This window comes from Daldinia childiae (genome assembly GCF_008694065.1).
Source record: "Daldinia childiae strain JS-1345 chromosome Unknown Scaffold2, whole genome shotgun sequence".
NCBI classification, from domain to species: domain Eukaryota; kingdom Fungi; phylum Ascomycota; class Sordariomycetes; order Xylariales; family Hypoxylaceae; genus Daldinia; species Daldinia childiae.
Window position 1 is genome coordinate 3,912,000 of NW_022984643.1, and position 24,968 is coordinate 3,936,967.

At 44.0% G+C, this 24,968-nt stretch overlaps 7 protein-coding genes across 7 annotated transcripts; 2 read left to right on the forward strand and 5 right to left on the reverse strand.

The window, feature by feature from the left end:
- Window positions 1-535: 535 nt before the first annotated feature.
- On the reverse strand, window positions 536-2,242 carry GL218_01955 (Protein flp; the record flags this gene model as incomplete). Its single annotated transcript, XM_033578443.1, has 1 exon — window positions 536-2,242. The coding sequence occupies one exon, from the start codon at window positions 2,240-2,242 to the stop codon at window positions 536-538; it is 1,707 nt and encodes a 568-aa protein (XP_033438821.1).
- A 2,370-nt stretch (window positions 2,243-4,612) lies between these two features.
- Window positions 4,613-5,716, forward strand: GL218_01956 (putative 7 alpha-cephem-methoxylase; the record flags this gene model as incomplete). Its single annotated transcript, XM_033578444.1, has 5 exons — window positions 4,613-4,945; window positions 5,001-5,103; window positions 5,189-5,279; window positions 5,338-5,573; window positions 5,622-5,716. 5 exons carry the CDS (start codon window positions 4,613-4,615, stop codon window positions 5,714-5,716), a joined length of 858 nt encoding a protein of 285 aa, XP_033438827.1.
- Window positions 5,717-5,815: 99 nt separating this feature from the next.
- On the reverse strand, window positions 5,816-6,742 carry GL218_01957 (Dehydrogenase/reductase SDR family member 7B; the record flags this gene model as incomplete). Its single annotated transcript, XM_033578445.1, has 1 exon — window positions 5,816-6,742. The coding sequence occupies one exon, from the start codon at window positions 6,740-6,742 to the stop codon at window positions 5,816-5,818; it is 927 nt and encodes a 308-aa protein (XP_033438826.1).
- Window positions 6,743-8,506: 1,764 nt separating this feature from the next.
- Window positions 8,507-11,278, forward strand: GL218_01958 (uncharacterized protein; the record flags this gene model as incomplete). The annotated part of the gene is made up of 4 exons (XM_033578446.1): window positions 8,507-8,547; window positions 8,624-9,117; window positions 10,247-10,934; window positions 10,990-11,278. The coding sequence occupies 4 exons, from the start codon at window positions 8,507-8,509 to the stop codon at window positions 11,276-11,278; spliced, it is 1,512 nt and encodes a 503-aa protein (XP_033438187.1).
- A 1,008-nt stretch (window positions 11,279-12,286) lies between these two features.
- GL218_01959 (uncharacterized protein) lies at window positions 12,287-13,111 on the reverse strand (the record flags this gene model as incomplete). The annotated part of the gene is made up of 2 exons (XM_033578447.1): window positions 12,287-12,502; window positions 12,608-13,111. The coding sequence occupies 2 exons, from the start codon at window positions 13,109-13,111 to the stop codon at window positions 12,287-12,289; spliced, it is 720 nt and encodes a 239-aa protein (XP_033438186.1).
- A 1,298-nt stretch (window positions 13,112-14,409) lies between these two features.
- GL218_01960 (C6 zinc finger domain-containing protein) lies at window positions 14,410-16,167 on the reverse strand (the record flags this gene model as incomplete). Its single annotated transcript, XM_033578448.1, has 5 exons — window positions 14,410-14,450; window positions 14,511-15,145; window positions 15,199-15,458; window positions 15,506-15,574; window positions 15,631-16,167. The coding sequence occupies 5 exons, from the start codon at window positions 16,165-16,167 to the stop codon at window positions 14,410-14,412; spliced, it is 1,542 nt and encodes a 513-aa protein (XP_033439261.1).
- A 2,391-nt stretch (window positions 16,168-18,558) lies between these two features.
- Window positions 18,559-24,673, reverse strand: GL218_01961 (uncharacterized protein; the record flags this gene model as incomplete). The annotated part of the gene is made up of 7 exons (XM_033578449.1): window positions 18,559-18,780; window positions 18,848-19,346; window positions 19,408-19,514; window positions 23,709-23,837; window positions 23,898-23,953; window positions 24,079-24,421; window positions 24,494-24,673. 7 exons carry the CDS (start codon window positions 24,671-24,673, stop codon window positions 18,559-18,561), a joined length of 1,536 nt encoding a protein of 511 aa, XP_033439262.1.
- Between the last annotated feature and the right edge of the window lie 295 nt (window positions 24,674-24,968).

The window sequence follows — 24,968 nt, forward strand, 5'->3', positions numbered from 1 at the left end:
AATTGAATGGATTCTGCGGGAAATGTATCCGTGGTGTTAACTGCCGTGTTCAGCCAGACGATATTATCTACCTCAAATTGTAAGGTTCCACCATCAACTAGTAGCTTTCTAAGGAGCAGCAAAGAAATGTGTAAAGTTTAGGTTTTCCGTACTTTTAAGCTCCTTAGCCATATTATAGACTTTCCATCCCATCACTGGGTAAATCTCCTTTTTTAATTTAGCCTCATTCTAAGTGAGCTCGAACCATTCGCTGTCATAATTAAGATCTCCGCAGAGGTTCTTATGCTATATTTGGTTCGTAATTTGAGTCATATGAGATGATACAGAGAGTGTTTTGCGGATAGCATTCTTGGGAAATCCAAGGACGCTCGCTAGTTTGCAACTTAGCAGGAAGGAAATGTAGATAGCGTTACTATGCAGAGGTATAAGAAAGTTATTATCTTAACAAGTAGCCCGACCAAATGGAAAATAACATTAAAGACGGGAAATATCATCTTTAGAGCTTTACAGCCGTAAAGTAGTTTGTGGGCTAACTCTAAGGGATTGGTTTTTGTTCTCTTTGCCCGTCTTCTCCTATAATATGTTTTTTATCTTTCTCGAAGATTTCCTCTAGATCAGGCAATTCTAGATTATTAGCCCAAGAAAATGAAATAACTTCACCATCATCACTAAGTATAAATTTAAACAGGAAGAAGGACGGCTCAGAGTTGTTATATCTACCCCTCTTCATCGTCTCATCGTGCGTGAGACTCCATTCGAAGATATTCCCACAAAGGCGACGTAGCTCGTACGTCTGATCTTCAAGGCCTTGAAACCGCAAGTACAAACGATCGCTTTGATCGGCTTGCACTAAGATATCAATAAAGAAGAGCTTCGATTTGTTTCTGTATCTCCCGACGAATGATCCTGAGGCTAGTGATTTCGAGTTGGAGCAAGCTGTACGCATTTCTGCTATCTTATCGTCAAGTTGTTTGTATTGAGCCAGGGTGCGATTGTTTGCTTCGTCCGCTAGTGCGACGTAGTCTTGGCCGTCATCGAAGTCAAAAAGAGCTTGAATAACCACTCGCGCAATCCAATCCGCAGCATCACTTAAGCCGATGGAATTGGTGAGAACAACAACGGCTGAATTGGTATCAGGGAAAAGTGCTACGAAAGAGTAATACCCCACTGTGCTTCCCTGGTGATAGATCATTAAAAGCGGTTTGTCTTTAACACCTAGCACAGGACTTTCATCGATATCCCAAAGGTCGGAGTTGTCGCCAATAAGACCAACCACTCCTGGAAGTTGAGTACGGACCCAGCCAAGGCCGTACGAACGCTCCGTAATAGATGGATTTTCGATGGCGATATGGTTGCTTAGAATATATGGTAAACCCTTGATAACTGACGAATTCGTTGGTGTTTTACCGATAGTTGAATTGAGGATAGCAGAAGCCCAAGTCATGAGATCATCCAGGCTTGAGTAAATTCCGCCGGATGCCTCGAAAAAAGTGCCCTCAAAAACTTGTAGTTTATGAAGATGGAATGCACTCCCATTAGATAGTCCAGCAAATGGCTCAGCAAGCTCTCCTTGGTTCCGATAGTTGGGACTAAGCGAAGTTACTTTCATTCCAAGCGGTTGAAAGATATTATCAAATAAGTAATCCTTTAAGGGCTTCTCGGCCACTTTTTCGATAATGGCGCCGGCCATTGAGTAGCCCCAAACAAAGTAGTTCCAGCTCTGACGGAAAGGGGACAGGATTGGGAAATGGTTGACAAGCTCGAAGAGTTCGTCCTTTGATAGGAGTGCGTCGCCATCGCCTTCAAAAACTAAGTTCATGGCACCCCCACCAGACAATCCGCATCGGTGAGAGAGAATGTCGGTGATAGTCATCATTTCCGTAATGAACGGATTGTCATGATTAAACTCAGGGAGTATTTCTTTAACAGGGGTGTCCCAGGTCAATTTGTTCTCATCTACCAACTGAGCGATAGCTACGGCGATGAAAGATTTTGTGATAGAACCAATGCCGTAGACGGTCCCGGGATTAGTGGGAATTCTCTTCTTCGAATCACTATATCCATAGTTATAGGTATGTATGGTCTTGCCATGATGTATGACGCCGATGGAAGCACCAGGTACGCCGGATGCTTCACAGATCTTATCTATTTTAGCCTCTGCATTTCTAACCCGATTACGAGCGGTCGATGCTGCTAAAATGGACGTGCCCAAGAACACAGCTGTAAGTGTCTCTAGGATCATGATGGCGTCAAGCATACCACTGATAATAGAAATCAAGAAAAGGTTTGGTCGAGCTTAATACTTTTTATTTTGGTGTCTATTTTTCTTACTTTGTTGGATATTGAAATGTGGTGAAAATAGAGTTGAGAGTGGCTGGCTATCATTCCAAATGCGTGCGACCGACCTATGTAACTACGTATATTACTAAGCGCTTTCAAATGTCTCACATTATATTATATAGGTCGGTCCATTTACCATTTTGTTCTATATTAAAAGGTCGGCAGTTTTCTAATAACTACATTCCAATAGGTAATTTGTGTCTCTCAATGAGAGAGACGAGTTTTTGTAAAACTAGTAAAACTACCTAAGGTACCTGAATTACCTAATAGTGCTCTCCACAGCAAGCAATTTTGTAAGGTTAGTTGTGGGGATACAGATACCCACTATCTCCACTATATGAGCTAGCCGCGACTATTTTAGGTGCGTACCTACCTACCTATCAATCGCATCTTCTACCTTGATACATTATATTCATCACATAACATGATAGGTAGCCATATTCCCAAATTTATTAGCTTAATACACAAACTAATAGCCGCGAGTTCCACAATGAGTCCTACAACGGGTCGGCCCGCAAAATAGTGTAATTGAGAGTTAAATTTCACGACAACACAGGGAGGTATTGTACGTACCTAAAGGTTGTTACATTATCTAAGCTACCTTACCTCTCTAAGTTGAAATTTGGATACTGGCCCGTACGCTAAACTTGGGTGGCTTATCACTGTATTTATAGCAATACCAGCGATCAGAGTATAGCTGAAGTAATACAGTGCGATCCCTTTTTACTTATACATGGTTTGTTAAGACCATATGTACAAGACTTTTAGCCCGGCAAAGCACTAATGAAAACAAGATGGAATGTTCGTCCTGCTAGAGTCATCACTAGAGACGGGGATTTCCCCGATTCATTAGCCCTCCGTTCTGGCATGCTGACATGTTGATATCCTGACAGAGGCGAGCTGAGGTCGTTGGTTCCAATTTCTGCCGAAGAGACCTCTGTGATGCCCAACAGAGACTTGGGTGCCTTAACTTATTCTGCTTCGGCCAATTTACCGTTTATACCCTCCTACCCATCTTTGCAAGGATAATCTGCTACTTCAGTGTTACACTGAAAAGGCAAAAGTTGTCCTTATCGTATTTCCTAAACCCAGCCTTGAAGTGGGGTAAGATAGAATATGCTTGTTCCTCGGTATCCATGAGGCTCTGCCCTTATCGCATGATATGTTCGTACACCCATTTCATGTAGGTTTCATGTAGGCTGTAATGCACGATTCCATTTATTGATTTATTCTACCGTATGTGCCCTCCTTGTAAAGAGAATCCTGAGATGATTGATGGGATTAAAGAGCCTCCACGTTGCAAGGCGTTTTGCTTTCCTATACTGATGACCATTTTATGCCACCCCTTCCATGTTTTCTAGTAAGCAGTTGATATCGTTCGTTTCTCTCATTTGCTATCCATGATATGTAGGTATCCTTCCTACATTGGAATCACATGGATAGTCGATAGGGTCGAAAGGCTTCCACGTTACAAGGCGTATTTCTTTTAATTTTATCACAACCGACCACGCAGAAAAATGCCGCATGATACTGCTACTGGAGTGTGATTACGCCTTGCCGCCATACGCAGCCAGAGGTTTGTTGTTAAGCATTAATACGTCTTATCCTGGAGTCCTTGTCCCAGAATCTTCAATCACCAAGCATCTCATGACAAGCTTCCTATGAATCAGCTAGGTGAGAGTCCATCAACCATTGAACAGAATGGGTATCTAGAATCCTAATCAGACACAGAAAACAGACAACTACCAATATGCCGCTGTCGACGAACACAAATGACGAGGGTCACCTCAGTCAAACCAAAAGCGTAAATCCCGAAGGGCGTGTGCAGCCATGGAAAAACTTCGTGAATCAAGCGCAGGATAAGGCTCAGGGCGGAGACTTCATCACCGTTCCGGAAAAAAAGGGGGATGATGATGATGATGAAACTACAGGAGGAACTAAGCCGCATGTTGCTGCCTGAATAGGGATTGAACATTACATATTCGAAACTCGGAGGGCACCGGAAGTTATTCACAGTTTCAACGAGAATTCCATTAGTTATGACAACTATTATACATTGACTTTGAACGCTTTTCATCTCTACAAGTGTACTAGGAAATTGACATGTGTCTTTATATCCAATCATAGAGGAGTTAGCTACATTCTACAAAGTGTTTATACTTAAGGAGAATAAAAAGTTGAAATCATTTTCCCTCTCATGTATCTTCTTCTCCACCCCTTTTTCCCAGCCCGCCGAATCATCCACATCACCCCCCTCCTCATAACATCCGCTATGACAACTGATACGCTTGCTCAGTTTTCCTATTTCCAATGGAAGGACATTTACCAAAAGGAAAAGCCTTATTATCTATACATTGACCCTCCTGAAAATGTCCCCGTCGCAAATTTCTCTACAGCTGCTGGGCCAAATGAGGTTGTGCACAACTTGCGGGGTATTGAGGATCGATTCAACCTTGATGATAACGGCTTCGCGGTCAAGCACCAAGACTTCTGTCTGAAGACCATTGATGAAGAGGCCATCAATAACTCTTATCTCCCGTCTTTAGAAACCTTACTGCGAGAGCTTCTAGGACTGGACGCTGAGATCTTCTGGTTTGACTGGAGGGTATAGTCACTTTCTTTGTTTTATATAGTGCATCCAATCTAAGTCCATCATCTAGACTCGATCAAGTGACAGATCAAAAACAACCTTCCCGCCTGGGACCAAGATTAACCTAGATGACCGAACGATCAATCTGGCACCTGTGACAGCTGTACACGTCGGTAAGCATTAACTATACCTCCATTTCTAATTTTTTTTCAACTGTCAACATCCGGAACAACTCACATAAAGTTAATATTGGATTAGATCAGACAAAAATCGCAGCTATCAACCGGGTGCATCGACACTTGGGTGATAGAGCAGAAGAGCTTCTCAAGGGGCGAGTGAGGATAATCAAGTATGTGTACCTACCTCTCACCATTGCAAACTGGAGACCGGGCGATAACATCCCACAGTATATGGAGACCCTACGATGCCTCCGTAGAGTCCTATCCCATCGCAGTCTTGGATGGTAGCACTGTCCCTCCAGAGAAGCTGGTAGATGTAGATGTAGTGCGTCAGTCATATATCGGAGAAAGCTACTACCCACTTCAACATGATGGCTACAAGTGGTATTTCATCAACAAACAGACCAAGGAAGACGTTCTGTTATTCAAGATGTATGACTCGAGCGAAACAGCGAAGGCAAAATGTTAGTGAACTGGCATATCATTTACTATAAATGTTAACTGGCGCACAGGTTGTCCCCATGCTTCTTTCAATCAGCGTACTGCCGAGGAACCCAAGCCAAGGAAGAGCATCGAGGCGCGGGCGTTAGTATTCACCGCCACTTGAGTTATAGTTCAATTATGTCCATAGTGTATTGTTTTAGACACATCTTCTTGGAAGCTTTTTCTGCGGCGATATTTTCGGAGATAGTAATATACTTACTCACTAAAGCACATCGACCTTTAGAGAGTACATTTTCCCCTGTTTAATTATGCCACTCTTTCCCTTCCGAGCCTCTGCCAAAAGTTGAGACAGATCTTGATTCGCATCGATATAGAGGCCACTAAGTAGACGCGCGTCCACATCTGCTGCCAACATCACACAGGTATTTGCTGCTAGCCAAGAGCTGTCAGAGTTGTGGCTCTTTATAGTGTCTTGCATACTCGATATCATAGCCTGTAAGCGAGGTAGCTTCGCGAGCTCTTCGGGATCGTAGGTGCCATCCATCAAAGATGTTGTGACGTCGCCGGGTTGCACATAAAAAGTATAGACGTTCGTATCACGAAGTTCCAGCTTGAGACACTGGTGGAAACGAAGGAGAGCTGTCTTAGAAGCCGAATAGGCAGTCATGAAAGGGTGATTGTCGATAGCATTTCGACTTCCGATGTTTATTATTATCCCCTGTTTGCGAGAGATCATGTCGGGCAGGATTTGATGAATTAGGGCCGCCGGGCCCATTAGATTCACTTCGAAGACTTTCCACCATGCTTGGAAGTCCGTCTCGTATTGCATTGAACCTATCCTGTCGATTCCGGCATTGTTGATGAGGATATCTACATGGCCAAACTTCGATTTGATGCTAGCAATGGCTTGGCTGATTTCTGAGAGGCAAGCCACATCTACAGAAACTGCCATAGCCTCAGGATAACCGCATTGAGCAATGTGTGTGACTGTCTGATCGATTTCCTTTCTTGTCCTCGCAAGACATACGACATTAGCACCAGCCTGAGCAAAAGCAAGGGCAATCGAGTGTCCTATTCCACGCCCAGCTCCGGTGACCAGCGCAGTTTGGCCAACTAATGAACCCCTAAAACGGCCAGGGTCGATAAAAGGGTACGTATTGGAATGTCGGTCTAGGTTTAAGTTAGCCATAGAGCAAAGTCATAAAAATAGCAAGGCAAGTCAGTAATTGCGAGCAAGATTAAACCAATCGTGGGAAAATATTTTAGTGGAAGTGAATTTCTGTACGGGGTTTCTCGTAATCGTAGCCTACCTCTTTGGCTGACTATGACTCAAAGTAGGGAAGACAAGTCAATGACGGGGCAACACTTCAGGCCGCAATATTAGCGCGCCACATGGCCTAAATTAATCATTGGGTGCTTACCTCCTAAGTATTAGCCCTGGCTTTCGCTTCCTTGCACCAGGGGGTACTGTGCTTTAACTACCTACCTAAGTGCCTATCAGGCAAGACTAAGTATAAACGTGCTAGACTTTAAGGGCCAATATGAGGTTATTCTGATTCTTGTAAAATCTTTGGAAAGCCCTGCCTTTTATGAAAAGTTATGAATGTTTTAAAATACCTAGAAATAAGGGGGGAATCCCACCGTTTAGAAGTATCTCGTATCGATCTTTAATTATTGGTCATTTCCTCAATCAAAGCGTAGCATTCTCTAGGTACGATGTTGATAGACAACACTAATAACAGGTACCTAAAGCAATAATGGCGGTCAAAAAGGCAATTTCACGATTTCAGCTAGGCTTTAACTCGTAAGTGTATCGCTATCCGAACCATCTACGGGAGTATGTTTAGATTCGGGGAAAGGCTTGCGCTTCCCAGAATTCAGTAGACTCATCATCAAAACATTGAATTAACAAAACAACGGAATTACGGAATAGTGAAATTTATCAGAACATTAGATTAGAGTATAGGAAGGCCTCTACGTGTGTATTCCCCATTAAATTCCTTTCCCAACAATTCAATACTCCAAGTTTTCAGGGCATGTCAGGGGGGGAGCCGTGCAGCTGCAACTATACGACACGAAACTTCCTAAGTCTGCTATAGGTCATCGTAAAGTTAGGTTAGATTCCGGTGTAGAACGCAGTTAAGGCGATTACGTTATAATCTACGCTGGCAGGCAGGCTGTGATGACTTAATGCCTCACTTTTGCATCTAGGGCCAGCAGAAGATCGTTGCCTGATACTCGCCTAACGGCCAATCAAGGAGCCATGACAGAACTGTAGCTTGTACTTGTTATATGTGATAGCGGCTTCTCACTTTAAAGTGCAGTTTGTTCAAGTCCCCTACAAGGTGTGATGCAGTAAAAATCCCACTATGTCAGAAATGTCCACATCTCATCACCAGGGTCTCACTCGGCCTCAACTCCTTTGGGCCACAATGCTTGCCGAAAAACGCGAGCAATTAGTTAAAGCCAAGGCTGATAGGGTTTTAACCATTCATAGCTTCTCCACGATGCAGTCTTCTCTCGCAAGATTACACGCAGATGATGCCTCCAGCACCATCTCTAATATTCTGTCAAAGCTCAATCCGGTATTTGAGCGCCTGAAGTGTCTTACAGCCGCAATATCAGTCTTCATTCAAGCCGATACCACCTATGCTTCTTTGGTACGAACATAACATACGAAACATCTTGCAAGAACTGACTCTGTTACAGATTTGGGGAGGATTATTGGTGTGCTTGGAGGTATTTTTATCCATAACCAGGTATCGCTAATATAATCTAACTAAGGAGTAAAAAAGTGTGTTAGTCAGGGGAATAAGATGCTAAGCAGAATAGTCGATATGTTTGATAACGTAACAAAAGCAATGCCGCGCTTTGAGCATTATATGGAATTATATCCGAAGAGTGGGGGGCTTGAGTATGCCTTACTCCAAATCTATCGATATTTTATCGATGCATGCATATGCGCTATCAAGTTCTTTCGACGGAAGCCTTGGTGTAAGTTTAACTGTCTTCAGATGGACGTGGCATTTCTAAAGATATGACAAGATCGCCCAATTACCCTGATCATCAGTAACGTCGTTCACAATTTCGAAAACGCTACAAATGCTATTGAGACGAGTACGAATGAATTTGAGCGGGAGGCTAAATTAGCTCATGACATTGTGGCTGCGGAACATAGGAAGACAGTGGAAGATGCCCTGCCCAACTTGGAAATATGTCCGAAGTTACCCACTCGACTTTTCTCTGTCCCTTTCCCACGGAATTCCATGTTTCTTGGACACGATGATAACCTCTCCTGGATACTAGAGAAGATTCAAAACGCAACACAGTCACAGAATTCCTGCGTTATCCACGGAATCGGCGGTGTTGGGAAGACTCAACTAGCTCTCGAATTCACCTATAGGTTCCAAGAGAAATTTCGGTATATCTTCTGGCTATCAGCTGATGATGAGGCTAGTCTATCGGGCACGTTTGGTAGGATCGCGACTATGCTATCTCTCAAGGGTCCGGATCAAGGCCCTAGCCACCTCACTATAGAGGTGGCACGTCGCTGGCTCTGCGAGAGTAGGTAACTTGCCTAGTGACATTTACACCATCTATAGACTGACCATGACAGATCCCGACTGGCTGCTCATTTTCGACAATGTAGATGGCAATCCTTCACTCCTGAACCAGTTCTGGCCCCCTTGTCAGCATGGCTCCATAATCCTAACGTCTCAAAGGACAGATATTAGCTTACGCACCAGTTGTGCTCTGGAACTTTGGCCATTTGGGGAAGAGGAGGGATCAGACCTCCTTCTACGACATTTGCCAGATTTTACTGACGAGTCCCAGATTTGGTTAGCAAAAGAACTCTCAAAAGAAGTAGACGGGCTGCCGCTCCTCCTGGTTGGACTTGGAGGATTTATATCCCAGAGCTATACGACCTTGACCGACGTTTTACAAGCATTACGAGAGTCTCGGCTCTCAGCTGGTCACATATTTTCCAATGACGCAACATCGTCAGCGACTTTTCAGTATCAGAGACCAATACAGCTGGTCTTCCAGTTGTCTTTGGATCGTTTGCCAACAGCCGCTCGGAACGTAATTAACATCATGTCCATGCTTTCACCCGAGGAAATCCCAGAAGTCCTATTTTCAAGAGAAATTTCAGAACCCGTCCTAGGCAGCACTAATAAAATCATGTAAGCAGAGAAACGTAACCACACTTATACTTCGTTGACAAAATAATTCAGGTTTGCAAAGGAAGTCAGGCAGAACCTTGGCTCAAGGCACCTCACTGAGATCCGTATGAGAGGATCCGAGGTGATCTACTCTATGCACCGTTCTGTCCAACGTTCCATCCTGAACACTCTTGATGATGACCACGATAGGCGCCAATTAACATTTAGCCAAGCCGTAGGTATTATTTACCGACAACTACCAAAACCATCCCCCATCATGGTGCCCCTATTCGAAGGGTTCGATCTTTTCGCCACCTGCATTCCACATGTGATTAGTATTCATAAAGCTTTTATTGAATCTCAACCACCAATAAATCCCACGGTACAATTTGCAGAGATGATTTGCTCTGCGGCGGCATATTTATATGAAAGAGGCCTTGCTAAGTTATGCCTAGAAGTTGTTTCCACAGGAGAACGCATCTGTCAGCAGCTATCAAAAACTGACACAAGACCTAATACAAATTCATCAGATCCACCACCGGCATATACAGTGACTGCCGCTTCGGAAGCTCTTGAAAAACACCAGGATCTAAGTCTAACTACTCTCGAGGCTAATATAATTGCCTATGGCGCAGGGGTATTATGGAATACCGGGGGTATCACAAACCGTCGGCGGGCTCACGTAATGACCTGGAGGGTATTAGAGCTTCGCGAACAGTATATCAAGAATACTCCAGATGATCAACTTGTTGTCGAGGATCACGTACTCCTTGCCAACGCTTACAACGACTGGGCTGTGCAACTGATCAACGAAGGGAAATATGCAGAGGCAAAACCTTATAGTGAAAAATCGCTTGCAATGAAAGAAAAACTTTTGGATACCAAGAGTCATCAGTTTGAGTTCTTCATCTCTAAAATAAAATTAGCGTTCGCCATTTTAGCAGAGGGGTGTCCGGAAGAGGGGATAGCTATGGCGCAGGATGCGATCACCCATATTGAAAGGGAAAGGGGAGCGGAAGACCCGTACACCATACATCACATGTTCCAAGTGGCCAACGCGTGGGCAAATGTTGGTAGTTACAAGAAGGCCGCAGCACTACACAAAGCAGTTATGAAAGCGAGAATATCGCTTTTCGGAGAAACAAACCCTGACACACTGAACGTCTACTTCGCAGTTGCATTATGCCTATACAGAATTGAGGAATTTTCAGAGGCGCAGTGAGTTGCTCTACCCCAGCCCCGTGTCGTTCAAGCAATCACTAACATAACAAAGACAAAATCTGAGTCAATGCTTCAAAAACAGTGAGGCGGCTCAATGGTCAGTCGAAAATATCCTCCGAGCAAAGTACCTTCATGCCTTAATCATGCAACATATGAATGAGGAAGCGGAAGGGAAAGCACTAGAATCCGAGGTCATTGCCGAGCGCAACGACTTACTATCGAAATTTGCCGAAGGGAAATGGGTCAAGCCGTTACCGTGTCGAAACGAGTTTATCTACTTCGACTATCTAGTCAACATCAATGCCGGAAGAACTTCTATTGGGCAGCTGGAAATCGATTAAAGACGTTTAACCTGTCATAGGATGAAATTTCGCCTAAGTCTAGAATGAACATGCCAGAAGGAATCCTTGGTGTATGTTATATGTGGAGTTAATGTTAGAAGTAGCAGCCATGCAGTAGTATAGATTTATTAACGCTTAAACTTGTATCCATCAATAATGGTGACCAGCGTCCCTTATATATATAGATCCTATGTGTGTATATACCCAATTAATACTACTTCACATATACCCTGATAGTACACAACTGCTCAGCATGCTACTAGCACCACCTACTTCTTCCAAAGTACATCACTCTCACTTCTATTGATTTACCAAGTTACCAGCGATAATCAATACATTGTAGGAAAGACGTCCGTTCTCGTAGCTAAACAGACAAGCGCAATCATGCCCGTGAGTTTCTGATATATGCCTCCCGGGTAATCACTTTGGCCAGTCTGAAAAGTCTGGATTCTTGGTGAACCAAATAGGCCATAGAGCTACGATTCGCTGAACAGACGGCTTGTATAGATTGGTCAATAGTAATTACTTCTAGTTGGCTATGATGGTATCCTAAGTAAGACACCAGTATCGTTAAAAGGATAGGTTTATTACCACTACGCGGTCTTATAACTAAAAGACGAGCATTTTTACTATGGCTCTGAGGAGGCATCACAGTTTAGGTAGAGAATGGACCAGTCAGATACGTTACTCAAAGATGTTCTCATTGAAGTCATATGATTAACTGCAAACTTAAAGTATGAATAGTGCAAGTAAGGTACCATCCAATGGGGATAGGTACTCAGAAAGCCATCAAAAGCAAACTAGCTACAACACCAGAAATAATGCATCGCAATCCACCAGATACCACCGAAGAATGTGCTTCATAGTATCGAGTACCCCAGGACCTTTTGGCCTAACCTTCGCAACGAAATCCCTGCAACCAACGCCGATCAATTCCCCTAACCATTTCCACCCGTCTCAACCTTCACTCACAGAACACTAAGGCTCGAGGAGCGGGCAAGTCTGAAATCAGTGGAATGTGATATATCTGATGACAATCCATACGAAGAACAACATGGCTATGATGGCCAGGGCCAAGATAGACAGCATCTCACCCTTGGAGAAGCAGTCCCAGAAGCCGGGGTGGATGTCGTCGTGGGTAGGGCGGGAGTTTGTGCCATAGTCGTGGAGCTGGGGCACCGGCGAGGCCAGGGAGCCATCGAGAAGTGACTGCTGCTCGACATCCTATTGAATATTTGTTAGTACACATTACATCAGGTATCAAGTGAATAACCATGAGCTGGATAAAAAAAAAAGAAACAAGTAATAAAAACAACTTGGGTAACTTACGTATTCAGTCGAGTCAGGAATGGTGAACCAAGATCGGACATCAGCATGGAGATTAGTCACAACGGTTCGGTTGCTGCCGCTGGGAGTAGCAAACTGGATCTCGTCGCTCTGACGGAAGTTAATCGCGTTCTCCCAGGACTCGCGGGGAGAAGCGACGCTGCGAGTCTCCGGGGAGCTGAACGTGAAGACCACGCCATCGGGAGACGCGGCGACGTGACGGACGCTCACGCTGCTGGGGGTGAGAGGCGAAAAAGCGCCGCGCTGGCCAGACGACATGATCTCGAGAAGAGATCCGTCCGTGGGGTTCTTGGGAGTGACGGGAGGAGCCATGACACTCTTACCCTTACCCTTGTCCTTAGGACTGTTGGGGGTGGGGTCAGTAGGGTGATCGACGTGGCCCGCGGGCGTAGTCACCGATAGGCTTTTGGGACTGCCAGGAGTAGGCGTGGTAGCCTCCTCGCTGGGGCCAGCCTTGGTGACGGGCGTCTCGGGCTGGCAGACCATCTTGGCTACTTGGAACAATTAGATTCGAAGTGGATTAGTTAGAGAAAGAGGTAGGTGTGATGTTTTGAAATTGAATTAGAGATGGCAAGCAGTGATGAGGTTGAGAGGGTTAAGTTCCCAATGTTTTGAAAGGATGGGATGTGTTCGAAACCCTAGGGAATTGTTGTGGGATTTTAAAAAGGTAGAAAAGAAGAAAAAAAGATCGTGAATCAGGTCAGTAGGGTTTTATCTGATGTAGACCTATTGACAAGTTGGAGGGGCGTCATTCAAGCTGTACTTACTGTCTGTACCTCTTTTATGCGCAAGAAGGTGTACAGGTACAGCTTACACCATATAGTCGAATAATTTGATTAATCTGCCTAAGAGCGACTAATCTTCATAGTTTCCCCCACAACTACATATCACTACATCTATGATTTGGAATGGTACAAAATCAACTTGAAGATAAATTACATGCGTGTTATATTATATATTTAGGTTTCCATAACACATAACAGTCATTTGTAGAACCAGTCGTGAAAATGTGCATTTTTGCTATGCCATTGCGTCTTCTGCAGCGCCCTTATTTTATCTGTGAACTCGACTAAGAAAAAACAACATGTGCGCAAAGTAGAATAAAATTCGTATAGTTATACATGCCTAATAAATGACTGATGTATATGTGTAAAGCCTAATGACAGAAATTTCCTGTTTTGACTGGTCCGGGAAAAGAAGCCGAATATTTTCGGCACTCTTTCGGTGCCATCGGTGCCGCCGGCGCCGTTCCGGCTGAAGTGAAGTCGGGGACCCACACGGTCCGAAATACATGGACGGCCCACAAAGCCAACTAGAGGTACATGTATTACCGGTGTACCTAAATCAACCCTTATGTAGGTACCTATAAGTATAACACAGTTCAATATAATAGCATTACGGCTCCGATTTCATGTAGGTAGGATTTAACTAATAACATTTATATGCTCAAAACCCCACTTTTTCGTTTCGCCTTTGAAAAGGATGATAGATACCTAGCTACATGCCACTTCAACAAACATCTTTGTGCTTCGATTTACACAAATTGTGTTTATTTAAATAGCTTCATAGATACCTCAGTACATTCCACAATTTATAATCATTAGCCATGAATATGTTGACACATCAACTAAATCCGTCCCAGCCTTTGAGTGAGCTCGTGGTATTAGTTCAAAGAGAGGAGAAATATTCAACCCTATATATAACGAGTGCGCCTAAGCAATAACCCAAACCTTAGTGGATATCCAAGAATTTTACCTGATGGGAAACAAATGTCATAATTCGTGTCAAAATCCTAATGCTAAATCGACTTTATCGCGAATTTGGTCTGGTTTAGTGATTAGTTCCTACTTATCACCACACTCATAAACGAGGGGTATTGGCTTACCTCTCATACCACCTAACGCTTCGAAAGCCGTTGCGTAATTCTCCAGTGTTACTAATATAGAGACCAGTCCTTGTTGAAGACGGTCGCGAAGGTTATCGACAAGGGGACCAGCCTCGCCAGTTGCTGTTGGATACATCGTCTCCGTTCTGTCCTTGACCATAAGCAATGCGTAGCTGCACTGCATTGCGCAACAAGCGAAAGAAGGCATTGTCCTTGGCGTGATCAACGTAGAGTTTGGTCCTATGTAACAAGGGGTGTCGCAAAGCAAGCCACTAGGATTCGGGTACGGCAAGGAATCGAACGCCTGTGCAATATTCAAGGCAGACTTCAGGCATATTTTAGACGACTGGTGGGTGCTGAACGGGAATGTCATAACTGGTGCCGGTTGGTATGTAAAACCACAGCAGTCTGTATTAGGAGTGGATCGACTAGAGAGTGTGGGCGACACAGATCCACCAGATGGACTCGAGTGGACAGAAGGTGTACTGCTCAGAGTGGTACAACACGACTGAAGTTGAATAACATCTGGACTATCAACTGTATCTTTCTCGGTTGTGCTCTTCAGGTCGCAGTGCTTCCCCGAAAACACGGCGAGATCGAAGAAGGCGCAATAACGATGGACTTTGATTCGAGCACTACATGTTGATGTCAGCCTGCTATAGATTAGAGTTCTAGGTGTAGTCAATACCTGTTCAACTTAATACGCGAAATGCATCGCAGCGATTGAGACAGAACCGACTCCCTCCTATCAACCAACTGCGTCAATGGACAATTCAATACCCATGATTCGGATTTGGTGATCAGAGGTTCTAAAAGCCGTTCGAGGTCTCGCATTCGATTGAATATGCGGTTCATATCCGATTGTTCTTTTCTAGCCTTGTTGAAATCGATAACAAACTGAGTGGCTGCTAAGATAGCCTGCTGAGCTTGGATGAATAATGGCCATGCCTGATCATAGTTAGAAAGGAGTAGTATGCCGGGGTTCAGTATCATACATCTGGATCAGCCTTGATCATAGGATATTTAGCCGTGAAGCTAGAAGCGAATACTTCAAACGTTGGAGGCTACCGAATATTCGTGAGCACATAAATCATATCTCCAAGACAATCCGCGGACGTACTGTATTGCTAACAATTGATCCTTGGCAGACGCAGATATACGTCATCCACCATGTGCGACGTCGTGCTTCTGAGTACTCATCCTCGTCGTCGCTGTTTACATGGAGCATTTGGGACATGGCAGATACTAGGGCCGCTCCGACCCTAGCCCGCATCTTCTTCAAGTTTCCGCGCTGCGCATATTCGTAGACGCTGAGAAGATCAAGAGCGATGATACTTTCTAACTCTAGAGGAACCTGTGAATGAAACTTTTCTCTAAAAATTTCGTCGTCTGAGTCATCCAGAGCCCTCGGTGGCGAAACGGATGATTCCGGTCGTTCCGTCTCGGTTTCGATACTCTCTAATGCTGCTTTTGCGAAAAACTGCGAATACGCGCGCCTCCAACGAATAGACTCCGGCTCAAGTGGGATTGGATCCTGTGGACATGGGATGAGAGCTAAGATCGCGGAAATAGCTAAACTGATAGCCGAAGATGGCTCCTCAAACTTGTCCCTCTGGTTTTCGAATAGGGGCGAGACCTGGTCTAGTCCCGGCGTCATCTCCGGGGGAGGTAAAATTGGGAAATACGGATGAATCCAAATATAATAGGCATTTAATCTTGGGAACGGTCAGTCGAAATGTCGGAGAAATGGTAACACAACTCACATGGCCCGATCATCCCCTCCGTAAGTTCTAACCATCGGAATCCTAATATTGGGCATCGGAGTCGGTAGGGCATCTTGAAATAGATTATCATATATGGCGTCGCTATCTTTCCAAATATCTGCCAGAGGCTTAAGGCCAGCGCCAGGATCTATATAGTTCTCGAGAAGAAGTGCTTAACTTTGGTCAGCATTGGCATGCATCTAGGTCAGCCGACAGAGATTCTTACCATCCTGAGGAATTTCTTCTTGATGAGTAGGTAGCGAAATAGCTAGATCTTGATAGTCCGAAAGTGGTCGGGCCTTCTTCCGAATACGCGGACCTCCTCGCCTGCTGGGTTTATAGACACATTCGCGGTCTTTGGTTACACACTGGATCGTTTAACTAGTTAGTGTCTCACACTTGATTCTTGTTTGCTTCTTTTTTCGGAACGAGACATGAACTAAGGATTTAAGGGTTAAAGCGTACACTCGCGCATGGATGCTCGCCGTTGCATCGCGTTCTCGACGCGCGACTTCAATTGCTGTCAGCATGTACCGAATTGATGTCAAAGGATGGCGCAATACTCGGGCGCTACAACTTACCAGGATAGACAGGCGTTCTTGACGGGAGGGATCGCAAATTTCTTCCTGGGCACAGATGCCTGAGTGGTCAATCTTTGGACCCCATTCTGACCATCGCCCTCAGACATCGTCATAGTGGTGCTTCGAACCTGGCGGGCACCCGCAGGGCTGTTAGGTAATTGAATTTGTAAATTGTTGGGTGAATAGCCGATTTAGTAATGAAGTTAACCGGCAGTGGAGATACTCAGACAAGAAGGCGACTTCTGATTGTCTAATGTTAGTTTCAAAGCGGGGTAAAATGGCTGGTTCTGATTAAGGGTCCAACTTCTCCAGGATTGAGCTATGGCCGTATGGAAAATAGACTAGGCATTGAAAGGTAAGTGGAAAATAGGCTAGGCATTGAAAGGTAAAGGGCGATGGAGGGGGTTTTATGAATTGAGGGTAGCCACGTCTATCTAGCCTGTCGCTGTAACATAGTAGTATCATGAGACATCTGCATGAACTTTCCCCCGATAAGATCTTGTATGTATCCACCTATTGTACCTAATGGTAGGGTTTTCAAGGGAGGGTGGCAGTGCCACTGTGGTGGCTCTCCGTTGTAAAAATGTTCTTGCCCTGTCCGAATACTACTAAGACCATCTAACTACCCACCTAGGATATTATTAGTTAGTGCACTAATATTTATTACAATGGATACGCTAACTTTTGCTAACAATGTGACAAAAAAAACAGCCCCGGCCCGTCCCGCTTAGTTTATAAAATTTTATCCACGCAATCACCTTCTTCCCCTTGGTCCTTGGCCGGTTACTTGTGTCCATTTAACTGACATGTAATTTTTTTTTCGTGTATTTTTCTAGCCAACCCCCTTCGCCGAATAACTTTCCCGATTCTTTACTGATTGCATACATTTATTCCCGCGTCTTATGCACCGACCCTACGAAATAAGCCCGGAAAACCCCTCCTCCATTGGGTAATCAGCACCACGCCATTGATGATAATCCTCGTACGTTTGCGGACATAAATGGCCAAAGTCGGCGGTGACATAGGCCCCAACGACCTCCGCCGAGACCCAATTGTTCAATCGCGATCTTAGCGATAAATCCGCTGGGTACGAGTGGAGAGAAGGCCAATCAGGACGATATAGGTATCAAGATCGGAGATATGATACATACATACCTACATAGACTGATAGACATTGCTACATGTACGAGTATGTACATACCGCCACTAGCCCCTAACTCCTATTTTATTTCATAGCGGCCTATATGTAGACTCGGTATGTAGGTATGTATGCAAACCCCAGTACCCCAGAAATGGGAATGTCAAAGCTCGTCTAAAAAAAAAATCTCGATTGCCTAAGCCCTAAAATCACTTATACACAAAGGAATCCCTGAGATATCACATTATATCCCTTGCTTTATCGGCGACATCGGACACAATCGATACGTCCCTGTCAGGGTGGTCTGATGAAAACCAATCTCTAATTCTCATACGCTACCTAATAGGTCGATTCGTTCAGCCGTTGACCAAACGTACAGATGCTATGTATGTTTATGCATACGATGCCCCATTGTTCGTGATTTCCCCTATGTTGCAAACCTTCGACTCCCATCTTAGATACCGTGTCCTAGGAATTAGCATCTACAAGACGTAGAAAAACGCTTCATTATTTGCTTGATCGGCGGGGATTATTTCATTATATGTCCAACTTATCACTATAAGTTGTCAAGGTACTTTCTGGTCTCGGTTTTTTCCCATGCCTGTCCTTCTCGCGGCGCGGCAGTATATGACCTGGAATTGTCTTGCGCGGCATCCCGAGCGCACGCCCTGGGGCTCCTGGCCCATCCATAGCAGGACCGCCCAACCCCTCAGGGGGCAACGGCCATCCAGGCGCCGGGCCTCTCGGGCCTCCCGGGCCTGGCGGCCCTCGCGGCCCTGGCAGACCCCCTAAGGGGAAGATTTGCTATTCATTGTTAGCTACTACGATATCGTCTACCACTCGAGCTGATCTTACCATCTCTCGGGCACCGCCCGCATCAAGGGCGACGTTCTCGCCACTTCGCACTTGAAATAGCCAAGGCATGAGCCAGTGGAAGAATGGCGAAATTGCCAGAAAGCAGGTCGGTAACCACATCACCATAGAAGCTTCTATGGCCATGAGTGATAAACGGAACGTTGATTCCTTCGATTCATCTGGTGTTGAGAGCGAGCTTACGGCGAATAGCACAATCCACGCAACAGTGATCACGATCTCTGGTATAACCAACCATATTGACCAGTGATGCCTAAGGAACAGCGCGAAAATGCTCCAAAAGCTAGCTAAGACAACCTCGGCAATCGTATAGAAGATGAGCCAAAAGACAGGGACCGAAGACGTGAAGACGTAGAGAATCAATACTAAGAGAGCGATAAAGCATTGCGACGACCGGAGAATCGTGATGAGCGAGTTGCTGTCGTAGCCGGATGGCTTATTTCCGCCGTTGATTCTTGAGTCGATGGTGAAAGTTGTGTCTCTGGGGCTTTTAAACCAGCCATCTCTTCCCTGTAGGTCCTGAGAAGGTAAGCACCACCAACATCTTGTCCTCTGTTTCGGTGCGGGCGCGGGTGTTGGCATCGGCATTGACCCCCTCATCATCGGATGGGTTCGCTTGGTGGAAATATGGCGTGTTGAGATTGTTATGCTGTAGAGTATGCCAGTTTCCGGTCTGGATATTGAGGCTCGAAAAGATTAGTTGCGAGCTCTTCCTACTGACAGATTTATATGTCTATCGGTGGAGGGTAGAGTAATACGAAACCGCCGGTATGCCGTGAATAATCCAGCATACTTGTGAGAAAACGCCAACATTTAATAGACGAGCCCAGTATTGATGAATCACGAATGAACAAGTCATAAATGTCACACAGCATTTGGACATGCCCATGAATAATTTAAGAGTCTGTTGTGAATGTTTACGCAATTAGTCTGATCTTCAATTGCCGTAGCCATTAGTTATTTATCAGTAACTTGATGTTCTGTGCCATAAACTAATTCGTATTCCAAATTTCCAGTCTGTATTAGACGCTGAAAGGTCTTATTGTATAAGAAGATACAGAATTAGAGGGCAAAGAATCAGCTTCTGATATATAATAACTAGCAACACTTTTAAACCATATACCTTCTAATATAGGGGGAGGGATACCCTTGTTATATTGACCTACTACCTAGCAGCCACTCCCTTGAGGTTCCCCCCGAGTTTCTTAATAGAATGTCTCTATACCTCCCTTTCCTTGAAAATCCAAAAGACGGGAAGTTCACGATAGTTCGGAGTATGCAATATGAACTAATAGTGACATATGCCGAAGTAATAACACTTCCGTGGTGAGTAAAGTATAGTAGGAAGGTATAGTTCAAAATATTCGAGACTAGCAGTAGCTTCTAACCCCTTAAAAATACAGATGCAATATGCCGGCTTTATGAATTTAGGATGCTAAACCCCCAAAATTTACACGTTTCTAGAGTGAAACGGATGGGTAGTAGGTTGCAATCTAGATGGTCGTTCAGCACTTGCGGTGGGAGGGCCGTAGTACCTAATCTCTACCTATCCATCGCATACCCGCAATTTAGTGACGCACTTTATAGTAACATGATGAATAAGTGATAAAATATTATAAAGATCATCAAATACGCCTTACTCATGATTCACACTTTATCATTCTTTTACCCTCTACATAGTAGATCTACTCCTGTAATCACCCCTATATACTCTGATAGAAACTAATAAAATACTTATTGATTCATTTCATAAATCACATAATTATACACTCAAGAATCGAAAAGTTTATTCAATGCAATATTGCCTTATGTATACTATCTGTGATTTATGATAATTACCTGATAGTCAGTTCGTGGCCTTCCATATATCTATTCGTGCATTTAGTAGTTATATTCAGTTCTTACTCACCATATAATATCTATCATCTATCTTATATCCTATTAAGTTGAAGACATAGCAACTATGGAACATGATGATAACTTTCTACCATATAAACTCCCTAGTCCTATTAATAGGAAGCCAGTATAAGGAAGATGGAATATTTGGCATATGTATATTTATGAAAATTAGGTAACAGAAGGAAACAGGTGAACCAGCCGTTACGAAAATAATATTGTTTTGACAACTCTAATTCAATCTCGCCTAGATCTTAAATTTGGGAAATACTGGGTTGAATATGAATTGTTATGGTATGGTATTCCAATAAATGATCTGAAAGGCATGGCATTAACAGTTCACTTTCATAGAATTAAGGTATACGGTAGGATACAATTTATATCCGCTGATTGGGGTAGACTCCTCATAAAACACTTGCTTTTCAAGCCAATTACTGCATTATGATGCAAGCAGACAAGCAGTAATAAATACCCAGGGTGCGTATATTGTTCGCGCCTTGTTGTTATTACTACCAGATTATGTATACCTACCTCGGTATTTATTCTGTTATCCACATCGCCTGGTTGTGGTATGACAATAGTTGACTACCTATAAGTGGATAAGGAGGCCTACAGGGGTCTATCTACTATATAAGGGCGCTACGCGCCCTCAAAAGAAAGTAGAATCCAAGCGTTACTAGATCAATATACTATACCTTTTGGTCTATATGTGCTAGACATTCACTCTGTGTATGACATCAATCAATTGGGTATAAACCCCCTGACATTAGATAATTCCTCTAAATGCAGATAGCTGATCATTCTAATTTACCTTGAACACTTGAAATTAGATTTTTAACAGGGAAACTGAGCACAATTTCTCTTAACTGACTGTGTGTCATCCCTAATCAGCATACAGGTCATGCGCGGTTTGTGATCGCTTCGCGTTTGCCTGGGTCTCGGCTTCGTCTTCGGCTTTTCTCTTTCCCCGTCGGTTGGGAGAAGGTGAGGAATTAGCAGAAACCTTACGAGCCGCAGGAGACGTGTTGGTACCCGTCGTGCCATTCGAAAGTATAAAATCCGGGGGGTGCTGTATCCACTCATCAGGTAGACCTTGTGGAAACGACATAATAAAAGAAGGTTTATTATTCGAGAAGCTCGTTTTTTCATAGCATATGTTGTTCCTAATTGACTGCACTGTTGGGGGCTGCGCTACTCCAACCTCCTTTAGCAGGGGTGGACTTGGTGCAGCGTGTCTAACGCCAGCTTCATATCCCGACCCAAAAAGCATGTCCACTTGCATATCTTCAGCATTTTCACCTTTCAATACTATACACCTGGTGCGGCGGGCAGTTTGATCGGCTACTTGTTGATGCCTCTGATTTTTCCACATGACAATAACGGTGCCGTCGTCCTCCCTCTCAAGTTGATTCTCCCTTACGGTTTTGATATTAATATAACTAGGCTCTCCTTTGCATTTCTTTGTGTTGGCATGGCTATACTTGGCAGTATTGGGTAAAAAGATGGATACTACCGTTGGCTCGACCTGTTGAGTGTATCAGCGACTTTCACGAAGACTACCTAGGCAGAGAAGCGTTCTTACATTCTGATCAAAAGGAGGGACGCTTATAGTCTCTGATATCTGGTCATCACCCTGTGCTTGGTCGACTTCAGGTTCTTGAGGATGGACATCAGATGACATGCTTGGTGGTGTTAGGGGATTACTTGAGAGTAGCTCTTTCCAAATCTCCTCAATCTCAAGAGCATTTTCATGTATAGTATCTGCCCTGAGCTTCTTCTCGAGGAATTCGAATACGGCCCATTTGGACATAAATTTGCTACCATTATTGAGCGCACGATCCAACATAACCTTTATTAACACCCTCAGTCTTTGCTCCATTGTATTATGCGCCAAACTTCAATATGGCCGTAAAAACGACACTCATTGATTTGGCCAGTCGCTTATTTGGTAATTTATTCTATGCGATACTGGGGAGCGATACGATGTCTTGCTAAAGCTAGTAGGGACCTCAGGCTGAGGATTGACCCAGCTCGTACGTCGACGCAACTAGGCCAGCGATTGGATTCACTTCGGCGCATAAATTATGCGATATTGTCTATGGGCGGTATCGTAGTGAATTATGGGTGATAGAAACCGTAGCGCAATAAGTTGGGTTACGAAACTTGTATAAAATACGACTGCGTATTGTCGGTCGAGTTCGCGATGCGATTCCGATAATTACATTAAGGATAGGTACCAAACAGGTCTCAAACAGAAATCTTTAAGGATAGAGGTGACCACACGAATATGGTATACTAATTATTCAAATTATGGATATAAGGAGTGGATAGTTTCCAAAAAAGAGAATGTACGTGGTGAAGACCGTAGTCCAAAGGTAAGGCAATGGTAGTTCGTGAGATTCGCATAGACAGTTAGGTCGAGTCATATCTACTTACTTACCTAACCTACCTACATCATGCTGATAATGCCCTTTGCAGAAGCCCGGTAGAATGTACCTATCTACTACCAATCCCCTAACCTAGAAGACTTGTGTAACACAACTTAGATTTGTCATGCTCCTCGAACCCCACGAGAGCGCCACAGCTTCTCGATTTGACCTAGGTACATATATAGGTGCCAAGGTAGTCAAATAGGTATCTAGGAGGTAGGTACCTACACTTACCTACCTGGGTAAGAAGTATAAGTAGGTACCTAAGGTAATGTTAGAACTTTAGTCAGAATGAATGTATCAATTGAAAACCTAGAAATCTGTATCTATGTATCTGTTACTTAGTCTAATTTGCTTCAGCTTTCATCTGTTTTTCTTTATTTCTTTTAGTATTTATAGCCAGGAATGGACATGATCAAATGACATCCGTCAAAACACGAAATGGAAGAGGCCCCTAATTGACCACCCTATTGCTCATTTTGTGGGGATGGACCTCTTAGGCTTCGAAGATGACGAACCGGTAATCTTGACGAACCGGCAGCCTTCGTAGATCTGTTCTGCTCGTACTCTAATTTGTTCTGGGAAGACCTCGCGACCTGTTCATCCATAGTTCGGCGCATTTCTCGAATTAACTTATCTTCGGTAGGCTATGATTTGATCAACTCAAGTCGAAACAGTGCTATGTTCATCATTTATCTATTACTTACGGTTTTCGGCTTCTGTGCTGTGTAGAAGACCTTATTGTCCGGATTTGAATCCAGCACTGCAATGCCGTGTTAGCAGCTCTCGTATATTTAAACGATATAGAGTTTATTCAATAAATGAATTCCAGCCAGGAGACGGAAGTTTAGGGAGTGGGGAATTAATTTCTAGAAAAAAAAAACATACGAAAGCGGCCGAAGGCATCATCAAATTCTTTCCCGACAAGAGTATGCTTGATTGGGGACTTATCTGGAAGTACATAGAAGAAATCTACTCTCATCTCCCCTCCTTTCCCCTTCCAATGAATTTCTGCCTGTGCGTCGCAAGTAAACTCCCCACCGGCCACATCAATAAAGCTCATAGGGTCTATCCGCTTGGTTTCAAGGCTGTAATCGGTTACGGCTCGTGCCGTGACGAAGTTGGCTGAAGAGCATCTATCCCGGATTATTTCGATAACGTATGAGTTACCGTTGGAATGATCTAGGATCTCGAACCATTTATTCTCTCTTTCCTTTTCTCTTTCCTTCTGCTATATATTATGGATTAGTTCTCAACCCACCCATTATTCATCAGTATAAGCATAACTTATTTACCTACGTACCTGTTCTTCCTCCTGCAGCATTTTAGCAATTGCTTCATCCTTTGTTGTCATATAACCTCCACGAACGCTCGCACCCCATGCCAACATGTTTTGTTCTTTAAGCTGTCTTTGGCGAAACTCCTCGATCTCATCATCTGTATAATTACTTGCTCGCTTAAACTGTTCTCTGATACTATCCATATCGTCTAAACACGTATACTTAGACAAATATGGACTTTGATGAAAAGACGACTGAGGTTGTTGCGTTGTCAACCACTTTATGACTGTAGTACGTATGAGACTACAATTGGAGAGTTAATTCGATTAAGTATGCGGGAGACGCGAGATTAAATACCTGCTAGATCCTGATTGGAGATAACTGCCATCATCTTGATTCCACGCAGGATTGGGTGCCATCGTATCAATGCAGGCTTGCCGTGTGCAGGTTTGGGCATGGAAAACTGCACTTTGTGCTGGGCGAATAGGAGGACGTAGA